The 18,545-nt window shown below is 37.3% G+C and overlaps 2 protein-coding genes across 8 annotated transcripts in view; both read right to left on the reverse strand.

Annotated features, from left to right (window-relative positions):
* The window catches only part of LOC124126175, a 371,963-nt gene that overhangs the window by 94,676 nt on the left and 258,742 nt on the right, over positions 1-18,545 (reverse strand). The window lies entirely within an intron of this gene.
* On the reverse strand, positions 8,665-18,146 carry LOC124122384. Its single transcript, XM_046485447.2, has 10 exons — positions 18,006-18,146; positions 17,015-17,114; positions 15,373-15,488; positions 14,930-15,011; positions 14,372-14,499; positions 12,593-12,665; positions 11,654-11,781; positions 11,096-11,168; positions 9,805-9,926; positions 8,665-9,262 (listed from the first exon to the last, which is right to left on the reverse strand). Exons 1-10 carry the CDS (start codon positions 18,037-18,039, stop codon positions 9,186-9,188), a joined length of 933 nt encoding a protein of 310 aa, XP_046341403.2. The 5' UTR covers positions 18,040-18,146; the 3' UTR covers positions 8,665-9,185.

Raw genomic sequence — 18,545 nt, forward strand, 5'->3', positions numbered from 1 at the left:
TGCTTATATAAAACAAAGAACATAATAGTGTTATGAATATTATAATATCTTGAGCAACAAAGACAGGTTGCTGGCCCTTTTTGTGAATAAAACATCCACCCAATTGTTTTGCCCTTCTACTTTACATCAAAAAGCCTGTTTAAAGCATCCCTTTTTCCAGGTAAAAGCAAGGAAAAACACAATATTGCTGACAAATAATGTATTGTACCATGATAACAAAAAAAAGGATTTAGGTCATGGTACATATCAATAGCAGTAATTCTTGCATACAAGGCAACAGATCTTTATGTACTTTGTACTTGATTATGATTTTCAAAAACAGATAAGTGTCACATATTGAATAAGGGGATACATGTTTAATAATAATCCTGCCTTAACATGACAATAGATACGGAATATACCAAGTGTTCTCCAAGAGGAAACGGTTAGGCTATTACATTATAACCATGTTAACTGCTGCAAATCTGGTCAATTATGTTATACCGTTTTTTCCAAACAAGACAAGTATTTGTCTGGGAATTCATGTAGCTGCCAAACAATCAGCAAGCAAAAAGTTGCAGGTAATATCTATGTTCCGAGCCTTGGGGCGGATATCACTTGAGATGTAAACAAGCTAGACATTTTTACATTACTGTTTTATAACATAAAACATTAAGAAAGATAAAACTTCAAGTAGTATTTTGTGCCGACGGGCTGTTTAATAATTGTAAGGCAAGGGCAATGAGCAAAATGTCTTAGTCATTGTTTGAATGTTTGTTTTTTTATGAGACAAAGAAGTCTGGAGTAGGGTGTAATTACTAGTCTTCTTTAATCATGTTTATTCAACAAAGTAAGTAACAGACATGTTTTCGCATTCTACAACATACATATATACTACTCAAAAGAAGTTAAGGATCACCTGATTCTTTCATATTGCTATAGTTAATCTCTCATGTCATGACAGATTAACTTTACCATTAATAAAGAATCGGGTGATCCTTAACTTCTTTTGAATAGTATACTCTAAATGATTATTATGGAGAGTGTTTGATTTAATAATTTAAAGGTCTATTGGAGCGTTCAATAAAATCTGAAGGGCTGATAGTTAATTTTTCACAATTACTTTAAACATATTGAAAGTCGTGATTTTCGTGATTTTGTGAGCAAATACAATGCTTAAACAGTAACTGCAAATGTAAATATTCTAAATCGAAATGACAAGGTGTGAAGCATACATTCTACCACTTGACAAGGCCAAAACAGTTTGACAAGAATATTTTTTATAGGGGTCACCTGTGCTGGTCCCAGATCGACAGAAGATTGCTCGATATTATCTCATCTAAACCTGACGACGTAGATCATTGCTGAAAAAATATCGGTTGGGAGTCTGGAGTAGAATCGCTGGACACTTAAAGAATCGGGTGGTCAGACTTGGTTGTCATCATACTCTGAGGGCATGGATCTTGTTCAAAAGTCAATTTTCAATTATTTACAGGCCGCCATCACAGAGCTGGAATATTATGAGTATGATGTTTCACATTGCAATTGAAATATACCATGTTGAATACATGTAGTTTGTAATTATCACACACAAAAATACTCACTCAATACTCCTAAGCTTTCTGAGGATTTCTGTGAACCTCCCCACAACGCAGAACATGCGTTAGAAAACAACTAACTTGCCTTAATCCTTTCAAAGTTTCAGTGTGAATTTGTTTAGGATTGATAAGCTGTCATTCATTGTAATCCATATCTCACTTTCACGTGGCTACTCATTATTGGAATTGAATGCAACGTTTTGTGTGACATGCACTTTGCCAGATTTATACCCTTGATAACTAACCCTTATCATCAAATCCAAACGTTATGAAGAGAATAAGAACACTACCGTGAACCCTCATGTAGATCTTATGCAAATACCATGTCACAACAAACACTTGATCATAATTATAACAACATGTTTCCGAACACAAGAAAACTAAAAGGCCCTTGACGTTTACAGCTAAACATGGAGAACAGGAAAATATCTAAATCATTCCATTCCATAAGATCTCTGTATAGAAATCATGTAACATAAGGTCATGAAGCCTTGCTTCATGTACGTATCTGGCATCCGCAAGATGCCTTTCCTCCTGCACCGCTCACCTGAACACTTCAATCGAGTTTTCGAAACATTGTTGACGTCCTCGTTGTGGATGGCTCAGAGGGATTTCGGCCAGGATTTCCGTGTTAAAGGGGATTGAGAACATGTTTATGTTTACATTCCTGTTCCAAAGTGGCCGTAGAGGGGATCATGGGTAAATTTGCTTGTCAATAACACGAGTTGGTCACGAATGACTCTGAACGCGATCGGTCATTTCTTCAGCAGTTACGGGAAGGGACGAGGTTTGCCGATTACAGTTCATTTGGGGAGCAGCGGGGATTTCGACAGTATGTATTAGGAAGGATACGTACGTCGTTGTATGGAATATGTGTTTGCCTAGCGATAAGGCGGTGTGACAAGGGATATCCCAGCGGACGTAATATTCCTACCGCAGAAATGTTTCACAACCTCATCAACATTGGAGATTGCAGCTGAGGTCAGGCAGGGAGCTGAAGTGACATATCCAGGAGGAGACCATAGAGTTTAAATCCCATCATATAGTGGAATTGTAGAGGATTTAGGAGTAATTTTAATGATTTACAGGTATTAATTCAATACTTTAAACCATCAGCATTTTGCTTACAAGAAACTTTCCTGCAGACAACGGATAAATTCGATTTACAATATTATGATTCATATCACAGCTTTTCCCCTCCAGGTGATAAGGCTACGGGGGATCTTCTGTTGTAGTTAGGCAGGGCATCATTTACAGTCCTGTTTCTCTTAATACCCCACTTCAGACTGTATCAGTACGTTTCACCATGCATATTGTTTTTACTATGTGCTCTCTTTATGTTACTCCATCTTCAAATCTCCGTCAAGCTGATCTTCAAGCCTCCAGCTCCCAAAGCCCTGTATCATCAACAATATAATGAATTACGAAGCACATATGATACTTACAAATCTATATTTACAGATGGATCCAAAGATGGTGACGCTGTTGCCAGCGCCACTGTCATTGGATCCAGGATTATCTCATCCCGATTACCAGAAAACTGTTCAATTTTTACAGCAGAAGCAAATGCTATTTTAACAGCACGTAAATACATCAACAGACAATCGAAACATAACCAGTTCATATTTTTTTCAGATTCTCTTTCTTGCCTCCAGGCTATTAAAAACATGTCAGCCACGCATCCACTGAAAATAGAAATTGTCGATTTGTTGAATGATCTTGCTACTGGCCAATGCGACATCGTTTTCTTTTGGTTACCCAGCCATGTTGGAATCACTGGGAACACAATTGCCGATGCTGCTGCAAAAGCAGCACTCAGCAACTCTGTGACACCACTTTGTATTCCATACACCGATATCAAACCTCTCATCAGATGTTACATCCGAGATTTGATGCAAAAGAAGTGGGACACCCAAGTAGGTATCAATAAATTACATGAAATTAAACCAAATATCGGTTACACCCACTTGGGCTGTCAGTCCCGATGTGAAGAGGTCATTATGCGACGATGTCGTATTGGCCACAGTAGATATACAAATGAATACTTATTAAAAGGTGAGGATCCTCCGTTTTGTATCCCTTGTGATAAAAGAATCACGGTCAAGCATGTTCTGCTTGACTGCATTGATTTTTCCATCGCAAGGGAGAAATATTATGGTGTAAAAACAGTCAAGGACCTTTTTAGTCAAGTTAATTCTCATTTAGTATTGTGCTTTTTAAAGGAAATTGAATTATTGCATAAATTTTGATGTAAATGATATGTTTTTTTATATAGGTAGTGCTAATAAATAACTTAGATTGTTAGTGGCTGTACCCTCGAGGGGGGTTGAAGTAACGTAAACTTATTGTCCCCCTAAGAAGGTATGTAAGTCCCACGTCATTCAAAGTATTTTCTATGCATGCCAGACTTTTAAACGTAGCATTTTTGTCATCTTAATCTTTTGCTTAACTGGTCAATTATCCCCAGTGACTGTTGGGTAATATAAATCCTGCTGGAGTCCATGCAGGAAGCAAAGGTACTGTAAGCCCCCATGGTCTCTAGTATGGTGATCACCCTTCATCAGTGACTGACAATCTCTAGCACATTTTTACATTGTGTTGTTCTCTAATACTTATTATCTTTTAATATTCCCAACTAGTTTTAAATCAAATCTGTGATATTCTAGTTATTGTACTGTCCTTCGACGACAGGTTTTTATAAAGTCTACATATATGTGTTGTTTATGTATTACTTCTCGTCACAATATGGCTGAAATATTGCCGATGTGACGTTAAATATTAACTCCCCCACTCATTTAATAGATATTTCATATACAAGAAGGTAGTTGTGGAATCTTTGGTAAATACTTTAGAGACTTGTCAATCCCAACCATGGAAAGTAAATTTGACTGTTCTTTTGCTGATGAAATAATATGCTCACTCACACATATTGAAAACAACGAAACCTCTGATGCTGATAACAAAATAACTGCTAACTATCCATTGAACAGATCTTTCATTATAGCAGAGGTATTAAGTACAGTTAAAGGACTAAAAAACAATAAATTTCCAGGACCTGATGGGTTCGCAAAAGAACATATAAAGTATGTTGCGAGATCTTTTTTTATAGCATATGATGCTATTATTCAATGTTATCATTAAACATGAATACATACCCAAAGTTTATCATATTGGCGAAATCTAACCAGTACATAAGGGACGAGGGTAAAGTAAAAGTGACACAATTGGTGTAATATCACTACAAGGATACATTGATCAACAGAAGCTTTTGGTCACTGGTAAGCTATGCAATTCAAACCTATTGTATATTTTCAAGCAAATGTTTCTAGTCCGACTTGGATAGTTTAGATAAAAAGCAACACTAGTTAATAAGAACAAGTGAGACACGAAATCACCTATTTTTAGCATGCTACGTCTTGTCTCCAAATATTATTTGTCTGACGAGGTTAATGATTATATAATGTGTTCAAATTTCATCAAGAAACGATTGTGGTCAAAAGTGGTGAAAGGATTCACCTACGCTTCTGCACAGATTATCTCTATCTAAATACCTCACAATATGATCTGGACAAGAACATAGATTATGGAAACTTGCTCTCGATAGACCAGAATCTTTTACTTCGTTAGCTAGACTAGTTTGCTTAGGTTCAATGCCACTAGAATCAAAGTAATGTAAACGTGGAACAGTTGCGAATGATATGGTGAAACACGTTTTCATGTCATTAGAATTTAGAAGAAAGAAATATCATATTTGATAAAATCATTGATTTTCAAATATTTGTTAGAATCTGGACAGACGATTATACCTTTCTGTCTTTTCTGCTTGTAGGTTTACCTGAACAACTTGAAGATGAATTAGACTGCAATGTATGGGCAGAAAGCATGATAAATATTGCTGGGGCAGTTAAAAGGTGGGATGAAGTCATGCGAAGCTGCTTATACTAAACAATGTATATATTGTAAGCAAGTGTACACTTGTAAGTAGCACATGCTAATTGTCCATTTCATTACACCAAAAAGCAATGTGATACATATTTATATGGACCTCTTCTGGTGTATATGTGATATACATATGTGTGTGCACACTTATCCTATGGGTGTTGTCTTGAAATAGTGGAAATAAAGGAGATCTGTCTATTATTCCGCCCGTTAACTCGAATCAACAAGATGACGCCTCTCTTCCCGCCCTTTGCAAGTGCAACACAAACTTTGACAAATTCAGTGCCGATCCATGGGATTAGAGGGTCAGTGTCACAGCGAGATTTCGTTGTGGAACCAGATGGAGGCGAATATGTCTGTTCACACTTCTTTTGTCAAACATGCGTGGCACATCATAGGCAGTCGCTGTGAAGGAATGGTGCGGCCACCATGTTGCAGAAATTCGTCTATTCAAAAACAGTGCTACCAATACTTCTGGACTGTAGAAATCGTAGATACTCTGACTTGAAGAAACGGATATTAAACGTAGCAGCAGATGAAGAATTTGTGTAGACAAAACGGGAAATCCCAGATTGTATTTAAAAAAGTGTGCGCGAAGTGTATCCAAATCCACCGAGAAAAAAGTACATGGGACAAGTGTGAATCTAATGATCAAATTCAATTTTGTGTGTGACAATTCTGTGAAAGAAAAGGAAATCCATAATTCAAGTTTTCTTGGAATATGTGTATTGGAGTTTTCGTTTATCGTAAGTACAATATTATCTAGATAGGGCATATATAGGTAAAAGAATCTAGTATATTTTATAACTTATTTATCAGTTGTTTTTGTGCATTGTTATGTTGATACACGTGACATATTCGTACTTTATAGACAAGCTAAGAAATATTGGCGCAACTCCTGGTGCTTCAAATTAGGCCTCATCCTAAACACTAGATGAAAAATCTGTGTAATAATGTAAGTGTTATAAATATAATCTCATGATTGTGTGGTATAGGTCTTACTGTTGAATGCAAATGACCAAAACTAAACAAATATCTGTAATTTTTGGGTTGAACTGAAAGAATCTTGTCGCTAATACTTATGTAACTAACGTCAATTTCGTATTTATGTATCGTTACTGTTAACAGAAACTGTTGTTGTGCTGCTGTTCTGCCGTAAATATATACACCACAATACACTTTGAACACAAATGCATTGAATGTCTCACATGTAAACATGACCATGTGCTTTGCTATTAATAGCGCAACCCTATATAAGCTCCGCCCACTGTGAATGATGCAGACGTCAAACACGATCGATTCGATTTTTTATGATAAACCTACAGAACATTTATTCACTTTTATCTAGATATGGAGCCATTTGTGATATCCAAGGTTTGTCATTCAAGATGAAACGAAATTTGGCGGTCAATGGTTATTTCGTTTACGGGCGGTTTTCAAAAAAGCTTCTCCAGACACTAGGGGGTGTTTACATTGTCAGTCACTGTTCCAAATTGAAACACCGCCACCTTGCGGGCTATTCATACCTTCAATTGTCAAGACTGTCATTGAATGTGTCATTCATGGTCATGTCCTTCTCCAAATTTAGATCAGGTACTGCTCCTCTAAAGTTGGAAACAGGCAGAATATACGAATGTGAATGAAAGAGTGTGTTTTCAGTGCAAGGAAAGTATTGGGGATGAATGTCATGTATTGCTTGATTGTCCTGTGTACGACGATTTGCGTGAAAGTTTTAGCTGTCCCATCTTCCTAGAGTTATGTAATACTGATAAACTTATTTTACTTTTTACACATTATGTATATTTTACAGCCGAAAATCTGCTTTTTAATTCTTTTCATATTTTATATTGCTAAATATGGATAGTATATTTCACATACCCCTTTTACACAAATATATTTATGCTGTATATACTGTATTATGTGTTAAGTCTCTCGTAACCCTAAACGGGTGACTCACTTATATGTACTGTTATATGTATCTATGTAATTACTTTTGTGAGACGAGACTCAAATAAACAGTCTGCCTCCCTGTCTGTCTGTTTGTCTGTCTGTTTACCGGAGACTCCACAGGCAGGAACGCGCAAACAACATGCAGTAAAGAATAAAAGCCAAGTTAATTGGAAGCAGTAAGTGAAGGCTTTAAGGAAGAACAGCTTGCACACAGGTGAATAATACCTGCTCCGTGTGTGAATTCGGGTATGTCATGTATTGGCCGCCCTCTCAATAATATACCGCTTCATAATAATGCCGATGCGATGTTATTCATTCGCTCACACCGACAGGGGCGCCAGTTGCACTGTGCAACTGTACACGTCTCCTCTGCTCCCAGACTCCCAATCTTCTTTACTCTGATCCTCTTGTAGGGTTCGCGATACACCGGAGATGTCAACACAATATGTGTGCGTTTCAAGAACATTAAAACTCAAAAATATTGACACACTTGTACGTCACTTTAATTTATCAAGCTCGTGAATGTTTGCAGTTGGCTATGATGTAATACATTAAATTGAGAGGGTATATACATATATACCCTAAACCGAGCGTTTGTAGTGATGCGAGCATCGTGACATCATAAACGTTCAGAGTTTAGTCGTAATTACAACAATTTCGCACCATTAAAACCTACTATTGACTCTGGAGGGCACCAGAGTCTTTTTTTCCATACATTGCAGATGTCCACGGTTTTAAAAAACAGGATGTGTGCTGAATATAATATAATTATAGATCCGTTGATCAGGTTAGCAAACATTAGTGAGACGTCTAAATGTGTGTCTTACACATTTTACACTCCAGCTTAAGGACGAGGGAACAATACATTGTTAAAGTTCAATTAAACTGAAATCAAAAGATGTTTATATGAGACGCAACACCGACACATAGTCAGTTATGTACATTTTAACGTACATGTGTCCGATCTGTAAGAGCTTCCAGTGCTCAAAGAAAGGAATCTTTGTTGAAGAAATCGTAACTACCCACTTGCCTTGTTTATGTAACAGTTGCATTCCCCATACCTACATGTACCAAAACATATGAATAGAAACGATTGACAAGAAACGAACTTTTCCATGAATGACCTGAACTTCATATCACAATTAACGGGAGAACTATTGTAATTTTGCATCCTGCGTAGAAACAACAGACGAGGAAGTACCGTGAAATGTACTGTTTATTTCTGTGGAATAACAAACGATCACCGTGAGTACCTCAACACGTCATTAGAGTACAAAACACGACACATTTTGTAAATGCATTATACCTAGACGAGTGACATGCTGTACATTTAAAAGGGTACCTGTAGCATGCCGTGAACCATCAGGTGACTTTGCAAATCACAATAATTCCTGACATATACAACTATAATAAACATACTCATGACCACACAATGATTCTCAGTGGCAATAAGCTTTATCCATCTTCATACATGGTGGTCATACAAGTAGTACATATGTATATTGTGCTTTGGGGATTTTGGAATAATTCCATCCATTTTCATTTTGAAAACATGCCCTTGGATACAGAAAACTGTTTGTTATAGAAATGTTAACACAGGCCGAAAATCCGTTAAATTGTGTTACATTTCTAGCACATCATCACCTTGTAAGTATAAAGATACAAAGAAGAAGAATATATAGGAATAAAAAAATTCTGCCATTGACGGTTGTTTTCATCTTACAGGAATATGCAGGCAAGAACTGAAACGATCATTGAGGTCATCGCAACCTTAAGGTCATCTCCACCACTACCACCTGTCAAAATATAAAACATGCATCGTTTATGCTTCAAATAGTGAATTTGATATTTGAGTAGGGACATTTAGTATCAGCAGTACATAAGGTATATAGACATTTAGTGTCGGCCGTACATACATTATTCTGTTTCCAAATATGGACTTAATCAAATGCCGCAACTAAAGTTGCGTGATAAAAGAAAATTCTGCACTTGTATTGAATGGGTAACTTAAATCTGTCGTCAAATGCTTACAGTTTTTATTTACTTCGATTAAAGCGTGTTATTATACTTTTAAAATATATTGACTTGCTAATCTTAAATATAAACGTGAAGCGTTCAATCGACTTGCCACAGATAGTATATTAAATACCAGGTTAAGAGCTACAGATTACTGATTGAATAGATAGACTGTATATATGTTTACGAACATTGGAGGATAATAAGTAGCATGTAGAATAGTACACAGTTTTATTTCAGTTTGTTAACTACCTGATGCCATTGCTAGTAAGTAATGCGTCAGTGATGTGATGTTTTCCTTTTTTGAAAAAATACTACTTACAAGGGCTGATGGGAGTCCTGCTGCCTGTGTCAGTCACAAGAGCTGCCTGGGAGGTGCCAGTACACCCGACCTCGGTAGCGGTGGTGATCGCCAGGAGACAGGTATTCAGAGAGCCCATTAAGCTGTTGACAACAGGGGATAGTCAAATAGTAACACACAATATATTGTGTTTAAATCCTCCTATTTTTTCAGAACAATGTGGTAACTTAACATTTTGACATTTCCATCAGTTATAGTATGAATACTCGTACACGAAACTCTCTTCAAACATAAAAATGATACATTGCAATGTTATGGAGAATGTTTTAATACTTTAAAATGTCTGTTTATTTTCTTTTGGGAAACCAATCATGGTTCGTTAAGATCATACACACCGTTCATGTGTACATTTTACATGAAAATTGATTTCCGTGTTCTGTTTACTTGTTTGGAAATCATCATTAACACACCATTAGCTAACTAAATGAGAATTTTGTACATAGATAATTGCTCTACGAAAGTAATGTTCACGAAACAAATGCTCACTGCACATAGGTAGGAAGATTATTATTATGCACCTCAGGTTTTTTCACGTTATTTGTGTAGTAAATAATTTATGTTTATCCAACAATCAGTGACGTTTTCTTCCACTTCTCCAAGTCAAATATAAATGGTGCTATATTTCTCAAATGCATTGGAAGCCCGTTATCTCGAACTCGAATGTGTCGAATTCCCGATTTCGTTGAACTAACAGTCCTTCCCCATCACATTCTTGCTGTTTAACTGGATAAACGTATGTCAAATTTACCGCCACAAGAGTAACACTAACTTACAATTCACCTTCAAAGTTAGAATGTGTATCAAGCATAACAGCGGGAAACAAAAACAACAACAGGAAACTTTTGGTTAGAGTAGGTAAAGGCCCTGAGATTACATGTCCATGTTGGTGTTAAGTCTGTTACTCATTAATTGTAACGGACGCAGTTACCCACGACAGTCATGACCGACGTATAACGGTCACTAGATCTTTCATGTGCACAATGTAAGTCGAAGTATTGTTCCCGAGACAGCGTGTTTTCGGGTGTAGATACACTTGTTAATGTAAAATATTCTCTCCCTAAGATTGATATTGAGTAATTATCACTTACAAATTATGTGACATGACATTGACATTACACTTCTCACTTCTCACCCCTGAAGTCGCTTTGATTTATATGATTGCATAATTAAGTGTTTTTAAATATAACCAAACGGCATCAGCTTATGTCAAAAAATGTTTACAATACATCTATGATAAGGTCCATTCACTTACGTGCAATACTGTGTGTCAGAGGCAGTGTCTCCTTTTGCGGCGGTAATCTCACATTGACAGGTAGAAGTAGGGGCTGAAGCAAGTTTTAGAAATTAATCATTCGACTTAATCGTGGCGTATTGGTGTGCAATTGGTGTTCATACAATTTATTTCTTCTCATTGTTCTTATACATGGAAAGAAAAAAGAAACACATATATGAGGTTCACAATATTTTAAAAAGTTATTCCCAGACAATTGAGTAGTAACTCTCAATGGTGGATGGCTTTGTGATGTTTTTTCTGCCATAATTCATATGATCACGTACGTTTTAATATGCTGAATATGTCTAAGTTATATTGTCTTATTGGTCGAATTTTTAGTATTATGTTTCCTTGCTTGCACTAGATAGTAGTTAGAAAAGCTAGCAGTTGAAGAGTTCCTTACACTCAGAACATTACGCGGCTGTGCTTTTTAAAAATTGTCCAAATTAGGTCTTTTGTCTTTTGTTTTGTTTTTGAGTTAAAGGTTCAGTACACATTTGTCCTATACGTATGTATTTTGGGAGAAATATTGATTACCTGTGCAGTCACTTTGCAGATCAGCTCTTGCAGTGTCAGTAGCCGTTGCAATGGAGCTCTTGGTGGCGGTGACGTCACAGCCTGCAGATTTCGCGACTCTCAGGCAGCTCAGCTCATTGTTATAAGCACTAAAACACAACTTTGTACATTTCATTTCCAATCAATGTCTTTACGAGCCAAATATCCATATATTGTAAAAAACAATAAAACACAAATGCTCTGGATTACCCGATAAAGTTTGAGTAGGTCGAAAAATAAGTGCAATCAAGGTATTAAGATACGTATTTGCAGGGTGTAAATGAATTTGATAGGTTAATGCCATCAAGTGTTTGTGGTGGGGTGCTGATGCTTAAAACGTGACGTTTAGGGAACACCTCTGCGGTGTGACACAAGAGAACTAGTTTAGTGCTGATTAACCAAGAGTCATATTCGAAGCTAAAATTTGGGCCGACGGTGATAGGACTCTGCGGTACACCTCTGCATAGTGAATTGCGTCGTGTTAGGACAATATGTCACAGGCTACACGCTAAAGAAAATTGTCGATGTAACATGTAATGGAAACTTGTAGATGGAAAGACAGAACTAATTTTTATTTTATGCAACGGCACAACAGACAAAAAATCAATAGACATAAGGCAAATAATATACGTTACATTAACTTCTACAATGTCACTCATAAAGATAGTAAGAAAAAAATATCGTCTACTGCATTTCTCCTGCACCCACTAGCAGATAGAAAAGCTCATAATCTTATTGTCTTTCACATATAAAACACATACCAGCTAAAAGGGTAAAATCATTATGATGTTAAGATATTGCGTATGTCCCACTTGTATAACTATATTTCTTATTAGCTGTGTAAATGATGCATATGCCCATTTACGTTATTACATTGATTAATATGAAAACTCTTCTTAAAGCTCAAACTGCTGAACTCACGTGCATTTGTTGGCGTTTGAAGTAATAGTCGCTTTAGCAGTATTGATCTGACACTGACATGTGTCGGCGATAGCTAAACATAAAATAATATAATAATTATGAAAGTTATAACGATGACGTGGTCCTATAACATAGTGTACATTCCTCTTGTAAACGTAATGCAGTAAGTAATACAGAATTCCAGTCAAAACAATGTCAATAATTTATGTTAAAAACTTTTAGTTGGTTTGTTGTTTAACACTACACTCAGCAATATTCCAGTTATATGACGGCGGTCTGTGAATAATCGAGTCTGGACCAGACAATCCGATGATTGACATCATGAACATCGATCCAAGCAATTGTGATACGATGACACGCATCAACCAAGTCAGCGAGCCGGACCACGCGATCCCGTAAGTCGACTCTTACGACAAGCATAGTCGCCTTTTGCTGTAGAGCTATTCTTTCCAGGCTCTTCACGGTCCTCAAAACTTGTAGTATACTGTATGGTAAATGGAAGGCACGGCGCATTTATTCCTAAGATAAAACTGAATGATCAGATATCACTGGTGATGTGTAATGTTGTCAATACAATGCATACCACCAGTTATCAAAACAGTACTAAACTATGATATAGTTTTACATTTGCTTGGTCTAACGGGTCTTACAGCAGTTTCCTACATTACTTTAGCGATATCCTTTGTGCCTCAATGAGTAAATAATACAATGTAACTTCAAACTAGATATTTTTCCAAAACCATAAAGCGTAAAATCCATGTGTAGGATTACTTGTGTATGGATTACTTGCATTCAAATTACAAGAACTGGTTTGGAGCGTCACATAACGTAATCACAAATAAGTATGTTTTTGTGTTCGGCAATGTGACTCCTTGGTTTCGTGTGACTACATGGCAAAAGATGTAAGCAACTTTAGTGTGAGTTAATCAAGTTAAAAATTAAAGTCACATCAGTAATCATTCAGCGATATTGTGACTAGAAAAATTATACATTAATGATATATACTGATAGACAACAGAACTCGCTGCTTCAGGTCAAACGTTAGTGTTCCTTAGAATTTTATTATACAACTGACAAACGATCTTCTCAACACACACACACAACCATTCCAAAAACACTATGACCATACACAACACAATCAAGGTAACATTCCATACTTACAACTGTCAACTTTACCGATACAATTCACGCGCTATCATAACAACCCCAGAGCTTCCGGAATGAGAGTTATCGCCCTTACATCAATACACACACATATATATATATACAATATTAAAACCTGCCAACGAAGGCAATTAAAACATCTTGACTATCACAGACTTATTTTCAAAACTAATATTTAACAACAAAAAGGATATCCCCATACATAATAGTACAAAATATAACATCTCTTGAACAACTACAGCCTCTGCCAAAATCTTACTTCCAATTTATGAAATGTATTAATCAGCTCTATTTCTTTTAAAACAACAATCATTAAATGAGAACAAATATTATAAACTGATCCTTTGGGTGTTCTCCCAGCACAAGAGATACAAACTAGGGATCCTCACCTTTGAATACATATCATGTGTATACCTGGTATGGCCAATACGAAATCGTCGTATTTGACCACTTCAAATCTGGACTGACAACCAAAGTAGGTGTAACCGATAGTTGATTTTATTGTGTGTGATATATTTATACCTACATACAAATATGTCTCCCATTTCTATAAGATCTCTGATGTAACATGTATTCACAGGCTCAAGCCAAAAAGTTAGCTCGTTTGTAACATACCGCAGTCTGTTGTCCCAAGACCTGTCATCCTGGTTTCTACACCAGTAGCCAGAGTTGCTGGAGTAGCGGACGTATCACAGGCGACAGCTGTCTCCCCTTTCAAGCACAGTATGTAAGCCTTGGCGGCACTGTAAGTAAAGCAATGTTAACGTGACACCAGCTATATTTGATGAGATAATAAATCGAACAATATTTTGTCAATGTTTCTTGGTTTTGAATGCATTATACTGGTGAACCTATTATTTACATTTCATTTAGTTGCTTCTGTAACTAGATATATCTTAAAAACACTATGAAGAATGGTCATTTAAAAAAAAGTCATGAATTAATAACCCAAAACTGTCCATGGAACATGGGATGGGACGGGTAACAGCGATGGGACAGTATACGCTCACCTTTTGGCGAACACCTTGCATCATCACTATTTGATATTGATTAGTACACTTATCCGTATGATATAGTCAGAACCGTACAATGGATTCTGCTTTGAGTGGAGAATTCTGACGATTATTGAATAGGTTTTACCGCTTTTAATTATTAGACATTTGAATTGATTACCTGCAAATAGCTGCAGCATTTGCACTTTGGTCCGTCTTCCAGAACTCTTTCTGACATTTGCAGGTTGCTGTAAATTCCGTCGCTGTACAACAAAATACACACAGTAATAAACACAAATCCTTATCTTACATTAAATACTGGCTTCCGATTGGTTAAGGAGTGGGCAGATATTTTCCATCTGTGAGCAGGCTACACACTTCATGTATGCCGCTGAGACATGACAGCTTGGGTTACATAGGTTCACACAGGGTTCATCACATGCACACCATATACCCCTCGAGATAAGTTGACAACTTAAATTATCTCGGCAATATCAATCTCTCAACCCTCCGATATCGCCTCACTACTTCCGCCACCTCTCATGGCGATACTAAAACTTTAGACATATCAATTCTACGTAATACACGCATGTGTTTGTATTCTATCACAGTATGTCAACATACCCGTGCTACAAGAAGAGTAATCAGTCTCAATGACAGCGGCATCAGCAGTTGCTAGCGGACACCCGGTGTCAGTCTTCGCAGACGTCTCCAGACAGGTCAGATATGCCGCGAGTGCACTGTGAAAGGGAAAACAATCGGATACACACATGCAGGACACCGTCAATGACATAAGCAGCGTTGGTAAGTTGTTCGAGGTGATAAACACCATCTGGCATGAAATTGAGTGATTTCATTCGAGGACTGCACAAGTCAATTCCACACAAGGTAGGAAAGGTTGTGGTCATGAAATGGCGTCTACACGTTACGCAAAAGAGATTTTCAATGATATAGGGACTTTTTAAAGCTTATTTTACAACTAGTTTTGAATCGTACGAATATCACTGGAACGCGCCTGTACCCTGTCAACGGAAAAAGTAGAGCTTTAAAAATTCGTGATGTGTACACAACATTTCACGACGACATGTTGAACACTTTATGAGTTGTGAGCTAAGGCCAGGTTTACACAGTGCCGATTATGGCTCCCGTTTGAGATTAGACAGCGCTACGACACGAAAAGTGAAAAAGTCCGATTACTATCCTCAATGATCTGGTGTGTCCTATCATTGTCTGAACGAAGTAGTATACGTGCGTAACAGAGTCTTACGGATCGGGAAAGGTCGGGAAACTCGGATTACAATCGTGACTGTGTCGTGACAGATTCTGCTGTATCGGATACAAATCGTAACAATGTCCCGGGTTGTCTGGACGGTGGTATGTGGATCGGGACTCTATCGTGATGAACGGGCATTAATTGTTCATTGTCGTTTCTTGTGGAATGAGTCCAGATTGCGTCCAGATCTTTGCGTCCAGATCTTGCCGAATGCGAATCGTCTCTGTCGGTTCACTGTCCGGTCACTGTCTGATCTGTTTCGGATCGCATTCGGGAGAATCGGGACGCTGTCGGGACAGATTCGGTCGTTTTTTACCACGGGGAAGATACAAATCGTATCAGATTCGGACTGCGAACGGGACAGTCCGGACGAATTCGGCCGGAAACGGCTGAATCGGGACGCTTCCTGAACAATATCTGATTGTGAATTTCCCGCCACGAATCACTGCATCCTGGTCAGACTTTTGACAAATTGTAATCGGGAATGACACTATCGAGGACGGCAATAATAATCCTGAATGTGTGACTGAGCCCTTAGGAAACGATCCACACTCTCATTTGACCCGGTTTACAACCTGTTGCCCTTAAGCGGCTACATGTAACAAAAGCAAATCGTTAATAGCCAAATCAGCCAGTTCAGTGCAACAAAGTCTTGAACGGATTATGAGTTATGCTCCGGTAACGATTCCTGACGGAAGGAAAGGACCGTTTCAAAATTACCCGCAAAACGCCGTGATACATGGGTCAGCAATACTTAACTCAAAGGTGTGATTATTAATAACGTCGTTTAATTACCATAAAATATCCTTTTTTAAGATAGAAAATGAAGGATTGTAAATTATGATGTTGTGTTTAAAAAATAAGTTGCTCATCAAACGTATCCGAGAAGCATTAGAGAAATTAATAAGGTGCATTGGAGTAAATTACCCACCGACTGAACCTACTTACAACCCAGACAGCCAAACGTGACGTAGAGACACGACAGTTACTTACGTGCATTTCGCTGCACCTGTGGCGTCAGTAGCATCTCTTGCAGCCACATACGTAGTTTTACATGCAGTGCAGTCGGTTGCAAACGCGTTAGGGCTGTAACCTGAAAGAAACACATAAGATAATTTAGTCGTGAAAGGATGTCTAACAACCGTTTAAAATATGATTAATAAACAATTCCTACGAATGAACTCGAATCGGCATACACAGAACAGCCAACAGGAGCTATACTTTAATACTTTGCTGAAAATAGTACAATTCTCGATCGATATTTATGAATAGATTTTAAAAAGCTGTTGAATACTCCTAGAATGCTGTACAGATCAGTCATGAGGTAAACTGGCGCCTTTTGATCATGTTGGACTTGTGTTAATTGTATATTGTTTTTCAGTTTTCATAAAGACAGTGTGGAGTTTACTGAAAATGAGCATGGTAACACGTTGTCAGTGACTCAAAATTTTGCTTTGTGGTGGTTAACAATGCAACTACAATTTGTCGGATCAACTTTCCCTGTTTAAATCACAATTTGTGACATGCATTGAAGGCATATTGTAACAGTTGAGGTACATTTTCTATCAGTGTTCATTGTTGAAAATGTTTCAAGATGGCAGTATATATAACAAGCGACTTTCCAACATACTTACAGACTATTTGTTGTAAATAATTTACATTTTCCTCAAATACAAAACGTCTCCAAAAATCTATTAATCAGACTGGATTTCTAGTATTCACTATAGTAATAAAGTATACATCAATTTCACGGCTTGCCACGATTTATAATTCAAGTATGAAAAGAAAACAACTGGGAAATATTTTTGTTTAAAATTGAACATCGAATGTACAAGATCGAACACAGCTCGTCAAACCTGCCTATAATTGCTGGTGACACTAAAATTGGTCTGAATACTGTCACTTATATTATTCATAACTCAAGTTGATAACATGTTTAGTAACTCACGTAAATGTTAGATACCAAAGCAAATAAACAACTTACCCAGAAGAAGCACGATCACGCCAAATTTAAACATGACTGTAATGTTTGCATGAGAACAGTTTCTGCGTCTGGACGGGGATACACTGCGAATAAGATCAGTGCGTCCCCCTATTTGTAACGCCCGTCTCCATAGCACCGAAATGTTGTGTCACATGGCTTGAACATAACAGTAATATGATCTCGACAATTTCAATAAAAAACATTTGGACATGGGATGGAATTTGTGGGAGCTATAACCTCAAATATTTGCTGATATCAATTGATTAATAGGGTAAATGATTTTGACAATGTGTTAACGCCACAATGAATCTTAAAACCAAATTCAATAACATTAATCATGAAGCAACATATACAATAGTGTTTACAAACTATATTATGAAGAAACTGGGTGTTTCCAAAATAAATTGTTGGAGCAGGTCACATGCATACGTCGATCAGATGACGGCATACCAACGTGAAGAACATGCTATACAACCAAGGGCAACAGTGTCAACTACGAGGGAGACAGATCGCATGGAGATATGAGACAAAGACACGCAA

Source organism: Haliotis rufescens, unplaced genomic scaffold (genome assembly GCF_023055435.1).
Source record: "Haliotis rufescens isolate VD_foot unplaced genomic scaffold, xgHalRufe1.0.p SCAF_6, whole genome shotgun sequence".
NCBI lineage: Eukaryota > Metazoa > Mollusca > Gastropoda > Lepetellida > Haliotidae > Haliotis > Haliotis rufescens.